Genomic DNA, 6,222 nt, shown 5'->3' on the forward strand with positions numbered 1-6,222 from the left:
CCCTTTCCAGGCCTGCCAGCCCAATCCCCCCCGTAGCCTCATCAAGTCCTTTCTAGCACCCGGCTTCAGATCAGAGAGAAGCAAGAACATTATTTTAATTATTATTATTATTATTATTATTTTGGTCTTTTTGCCATTTCTTGGGCTGCTCCCGCGGCATATGGAGGTTTCCAGGCTAGGGGTCTAATCAGAGCTGTAGCTGCCAGCCTATGCCAGAGCCACGTCTGAGACCTACACCACAGCTCACGGCAACGCCGGACCCTTAACCCACTGAGCAAGGCCAGGGTTCGAACCGGCAACCTCATGGTTCCTAGTCAGATTTGTTAACCACTGAGCCACGACAGGAACTCCAAGAACATTATTTTAATTTAACATCGACAATGACACTGTAACAGCACAGGGAAGAGGTAGTGGAGTGAAGACTCAGGCTTCCTGTTCCCTAACCGGCCTTGATTTAACGGCAGAGCCCCAGCAACCTGGAAACACCTCACCTAGCCTCTCAGTGGAGTGGGAAGGGGCAGGGGAATTGGAACTCGGAGGCTCAAATCTCAGAGAAGGGCTGATCGCAAGCCTGGGGAGAGGCTGCAGGGCTGTGGGGAGTCCCCCTAGCGTAGGTCTTCGGCCGTGAACATGCCCTTGGCCCTGCGCAGGATGGAGTCCTTGGCAGCATCATAGGGGTGCTCCTTGGACGGGATCTCCAGTACGGCTGGGATGGAGCGCTGGTGGGCGTCGAGCGCGTGCCGCACCATCTCTGCGATGTACTGGTTGATGAGGATGATGCCGATGTCCTCCCGGTTGAGGAACTGCCTGTAGGGAGAGATGAGCCGGGAGTCCAGGGTGACCCACGCTGAGGTGGTGGGCTGGGCTGCAGAGGGGAGCGGGCTGGGTGTGCAGAGCGCGATGGACAAAGGAAAAAGTCGCTCTAGCTAAATTCTCTATTCTATTCAGCATCAATTTCATTCCAAAGCTAAGGGCCGAGGCTTCTACTTCCCCTGCTAGGAGGGCTCCTAACTCAACTGCTAATGAAGATAAGGGTGCGTGCTGGTGTATTCTATAGGCTGCCTTTGGGAAAGAAAGCGAGAGGATAAGATTAAAGAGATCTGTCCCTTTGTATCCGAATTTTAAAGGGCGGAAAGATAAGGAAGAACCAATGTGGTTATCTAGGGAATTCAGGAAGGTGGTAATACAGCAAAGAGGTCAGGGGTGACTTCTCAGTGTGTATACCCCTTAAACATTAATTTGTAAACCCTATGAACACATTAACATTTCAAAAGGAAATAGGATACTTTTTTTGTTTTCTTTTCTTTTGCCTTTTTTAGGGCCACTTCTGCGGCATATGGAGGTTCCCAGGCTAGGGGTTGAATCGGAGCTGTAGCTGCTGGACTACGCCAGAGCCACAGCAACGTGGGATCCGAGCCGCGTCTGCACCACAGCTCACGGCGACACTGATAGGATACGTTTTTAAAAGGGGAGGCATTGTTGAGACCACTCAAGGTCTACCCTGATGAGGGCAGGAGGTGGTTCAGAGGGGAGGTCTGGCCGGAACCAAGAACACAACAGGGAGAGGAAAAATCAGTAAACGAAGGAATCGCACTTTCCTCACAGAGAGTATCAGGCACTGGGCTCTTTCTTGTGATCATCTACCCATTCATTATTTATGTGTTAATCTGGAGCTGCAGCACTGGCCTAAGCCACAGCCACAGCAACGCCAGATCCAAGCCACGTCTGCGAGCCACACCACAGGTCACGCAACGCCAGATCCTCAAGCCACTGAGCAAGGCCAGGGATTGAACCTGCATCCTCATGGATGTAATCAGATTCGTTTCTGCTGAGCCATGACAGGAACTCCATAGACCTGATGATTTTCTGAAGTCCCTTTGGTTGGAAAGTTCTTGAAGTAAAATTTGCCCTTCTCTCATAACAACTTGGATCACTTTACTGGACTGATCAGCAGAGATGAGCTTCTCTGCACAGGGCCTAACATACCCCAGGCAACAGGAACCAGTCTCAGCCAGTGGCTCAGGGCTGGGCTGTTTAGGGGGAAACAGGCAAGAGTGGTTTGTTCCTGAGAGACTTGGCACCGGGGCCCTAGAAGAAAGGGTGTGGGAAAGAACAGGGGGCAAGCATCCTCCACTCTAGTCACTAGGACGCCTCCTGGATTAAGGGACATGCCTGCACCGACATTTTAAAGCTACTGCTCTTAAGCCAGGACAGGAAACAAAGATTTGAAGTGTAAGGTCTTAGCAGAAGTCCTGATATTCTGTCCGCTGGGCTCAGGACAATGGGAAATTCCAAAGCAGACCGAGGAGAGCTGCACAAGCAGAGAGTAGACCTGGCTTAAGAAAGGCAGAAAGGGAGGAACAGGGTTCAAATCCCCACTCGGTCTCTTGTGAATCGTATGACTTTAGAATGTGCCTTGACCTCTCTGAGCTTCAGTCTTCTCGTTTATACATGGGAATAACCATGGCCTTACATCATGATTGTGAGAGCCTCTAAGGGAGATGAAAACACAAGAAAAGCTCGAGTCCACTCACTGGATGTGTGGTTCCTTTAGAAGCCAACTCGCAAAGGAGCCGAGTGCTTGCAGTGACCGGAGCCTGCTCTACAGGTGATCTGGGGGAACCCCTGCAGGGGATCTGAGACTGACCCTTTCTGGGGCTTGGGTGCACTGGACGCCCAGCTCTCGCGGGCCAGGTCGGGCCAAAGGGTGGTGCCCGCCCGTCACGAGCTCTGTTCCCCTTCTTTCCTGACACACGGTCATGTGAGAAGGGAGTTTGTGGACCCGACATAGCCTCGGCCCCACCAAGCCCCTAAAGGGAACTTGGGGCGCGCATAGGCCTCCGCTCCGGATAGGTGGGTGGACCGACTTTCCAGACCGTCGAGGACGGGATCTGACACTTCGGCCAACGTCTGGACGCCCAGCGACACCCCCGCCTTCTCCCCGCACTCCCACCAGACCCCAGAAGGTCGCGTTCAGGCCTTGCGGGCAACCGTACCGGAAAGTGTCTTCGATCTCATTGATGGTTGTATCTTTCTCCACCACCAGGAAATTAGGGTGGCGGTTTTTGTTAAGCTCCCCTATGCCGCCCAGCAGGAAGCCAGTCACCGTGTCTTCGTCTCCGATCACCGCAATTAGCTTCCCCCTCCCCGCCATCCTCAGAGTCAGACAGCCAGCCGCGACCGCCGGGTGTCACCGAGCTCCGGGTTCGCAGTGCCCCGCCTCTTCAGCCCCACCCCCGGCTCTTTAGACATGCGCAGTTCCACCACTCCGCCTCCCGGGACATGCGCAACAACAGCAAAGGCTCCCGAATCAGCATACGCCTGCGCTATAAAGGGAGGGCCGTTCCCGGGGCCCACGGTTCCCAGAAGTCCGAGCGGCCTCCCCTGGATGCGCAGGCAAGTTCGATCCTTCTTCTACAAGCGTGTCGAGCCTTTTGCTGTGTTAAGATGCCGAGATGCCGACAAGACAGTTCCCGTTCTCGAGGGTAAGGTCGGAGTCTTGTACCGACTGTTTATGTAACTATGGCAGATGGTTAACAACTAGTACATATTCAGTTAATAAGAGGATGGATAAGTTGATGATACTCTCTAGTGCGATAGAGGATTCACAAAGCAGTGTGTTATTTGCTGAAACGTGAGAAGTATGTGGAAGCACACATCAGGTGTAACTAATCCGTGGGAGAGGGAGCGCACAGAGAAGGTCGCTAGCGGGATGAAGGGGATAGAAATGAGGACAAAGGAGTACCCATCGTGGCTTAGCGGGTAGGAACCTGACTAATCTCTGGGAGGATACGGGTTCCATCCCTGACCTCACTCAGGGTTAAGGATCTGGCGTTGCCGCAAACTGTGGCGTAGGTCGCAGGTGCAGGTCGGATCCGGTGTAGCTGTGATGTAGGCTGGCAGCTGCGGCTCTGATTTGACCCCTAGCTTGGGAACTTCCATAAGCCACAGGTGCAGCTATAAGGAAAGAAAAAAAAAATGAGGGCAAGAGGGTGTTCTGGGGAAGAGGAACAGCACGTGCAAAGACTTAGGGCTAGAGAGCATCAGTGCCTTCAAGAGAAGCTCAAGAATCTGGAAGTTACCCTGAGGACGACTGAAGTTACGCTGAAACCCCTGAAGGATTTAGTTGAAGAGAATGATACGGCCAGGTTCAAGTTTTAGAGATAGCATGGAGACCATGCCGTGTGCCGAGGCCAGACTAAAAGAGGAGAAACCATTGTGGAGAGAGAGTGGTGGCCAGAACCCATGTAGTGGTGGTGATGGCGAATGTGGAGAAGCAGGTGGAGTCAAGAGGGGTTTAGAGACAGCATGGACGGAACTAGTTTGGGGAGTGATAGGGTGCTTCCAGGTTTCTGGCCTGTGCGGCTGGGGTGGTCAGGAGTAATATTCCTGAATGCTATGCGGTGAACATGTTGAAGAAAGGTCCGCTTGCTCCCCCGCCCTTTTAAAGAGCAGGCATCCTGGCGTCTGGCATGTGATTTGCAAGTTTAGAGCACTTGAGACATGCAGATAGGGGTTCACTGTGTGGAAGGCTGGGGATTTGGGCACACCTGGTTTGAATCTCAGCCCTGCTGCTCAGAGCTGTGATTTGGGACTCATCCCTGAAATGTTCGGGACCTTGGTCTCTTCAGATAATGAAGGTGCCCACCTCATACGGCGGTTAGAATTAAGTGAGATGAAGTCCCTAAATGCTCGGCACCTGAGGCCATCCTGCAGTCCGGGGAGGGCAGCTGAAGCTGAGGCAGGAGCCAGCTAACCTTGCAGGAAAACGCTCACATCTGGGGGAGAAGTGGGCGGGAAGGCAGGGAGGGAGGGTGTGTGTAGAAGCCTGGACAGAGCTGGCCCTTAATGACCATAAGTAGTTGAATACTTGACAATGGATCCTGCCTTCAAAGGGTCTTTCAGGTCAAGTAGGGAGCTGGGACAGTGCCACATATATCACTCGTGATTTCATTCAACCAGCATTTATCAGAGGGGGCCAAGAAGAGGTTTAGGACACAGACTGATAAAATATGACTTCTGTCCTCAAGGAGCTCCCTTGGGATTGAGGGGGAGAGTGGAAAATATCACAGGGGAGGGGGTAGACATACAGAAAGAGAGGCCCTGGAGGGGTCTTGAGGGCAGGATTCAGGAGGGGGAAGGGAAGGAAACTTAGAGGAGCCAGGAGGCAGACGGCTACTGAGTGAAGAGGTAGGTGGGGGTAGGGCTGAGAATCGGAGCCAGGCCATGGGTGCGGGTTTTCTCCGGCGACGCAGCACCACGTGCTGAAACATCGGCCGTGAGTCTAGAGTTGGGGGATGCGTGAAATGCTGCCTTGCCCTGCTCAGGCTACTGGCGCGTCATTTATTCATTCCTCACGCCTATCGGTGTTAGACCTCCCAGGGTTCTGGTGGGGCGGCCGAGCCTCAGACACTTTGTCCCAGCTGAGGGTGGGATATGCAGCCAGGCGTGCCCCAGGGCAGGATGAGAGCTGCGGGGCTGAGCTGGGAGGACAGGGAGCGCTTCGGGAAAGCTTCCTGTTGGCCAGGAGGATGGGGTGGAGAGGCAAGGGTGTTTTCCTGGGCAGGGGCCCAAACCGCAGCACAGGTGCCTGGGAAACTAGGTTGTGAAGAGGGTCCGAGGTGGAGGGTGCGGTGGGGAATGGACACACTGCCCGACTCAGGGGCTTCTGGAATGAGTGGGTAGGGAGGCTGAACCTGGAGGCCTTGTTAGGATGCGTAGACCAGCCAGGAGCAGAAGGGAGCCATGGTCCCTTTAATGTGACCCCCCACTGCAGTGCGGAGGGCAGGTCAGAGGAAGCTGGCTGGTGGGTCAGGAAGGTGCAGGGCAGGAAGGAGGCCTTAAGTGAGGTCAGGGCTGGAGGTGGAGAGGGAGCCGGCCCAGTTCTGACCCAGGCCCTGGCTGGAGCGAAAGGGTCCTGGGTGTGCATGTGGTTCTGCCTGCCTGCGGGGTGAGGCCCTGCCTGCTTGAGTCAGTGCCGTTTTAAGGTCCTAATTTTGAGAACATCCTTGAGATGAGGCTGAACAGAAATTGGCGTCCCGGTGGTCCTAGGGCCGTCTTCTAGAACCTCGTGTCCACCCCTCTCTCCCACCCATCAGCTTTCCAGGAATCTGAGGAGCAAGCCCTGCCAAGATTCTATCTAGACCTTCTCAAATAGATGTCCCAGAGGGGTGGCCTTCCCTTTGGCCTGAGTCAGTCCTCCAGGGGACAGGCAGCTGGCCT

At 54.2% G+C, this 6,222-nt stretch overlaps 1 protein-coding gene across 1 annotated transcript; it reads right to left on the bottom strand.

Moving 5' to 3' along the window:
• Positions 1-348: 348 nt before the first annotated feature.
• ATP6V1F (ATPase H+ transporting V1 subunit F) lies at positions 349-3,232 on the bottom strand. The gene is made up of 2 exons (XM_047763489.1): positions 2,997-3,232; positions 349-807 (listed from the first exon to the last, which is right to left on the bottom strand). Exons 1-2 carry the CDS (start codon positions 3,152-3,154, stop codon positions 606-608), a joined length of 360 nt encoding a protein of 119 aa, XP_047619445.1. The 5' UTR covers positions 3,155-3,232; the 3' UTR covers positions 349-605.
• Positions 3,233-6,222: the final 2,990 nt, after the last annotated feature.

This window comes from Phacochoerus africanus, chromosome 16 (genome assembly GCF_016906955.1).
Source record: "Phacochoerus africanus isolate WHEZ1 chromosome 16, ROS_Pafr_v1, whole genome shotgun sequence".
In the NCBI taxonomy this organism is placed as follows: Eukaryota; Metazoa; Chordata; class Mammalia; order Artiodactyla; family Suidae; genus Phacochoerus; species Phacochoerus africanus.

Coding starts and splice junctions, on each gene's coding strand:
- ATP6V1F (XM_047763489.1), bottom strand. CDS start 3,154: ATGGCGGGGAGGGGGAAGCTAATTGCGGTGATCGGAGACGAAGACACG. Junction 808..2,996: donor GAGATCGAAGACACTTTCCG/GTACGGTTGCCC, acceptor CTCTCCCTACAG/GCAGTTCCTCAACCGGGAGG.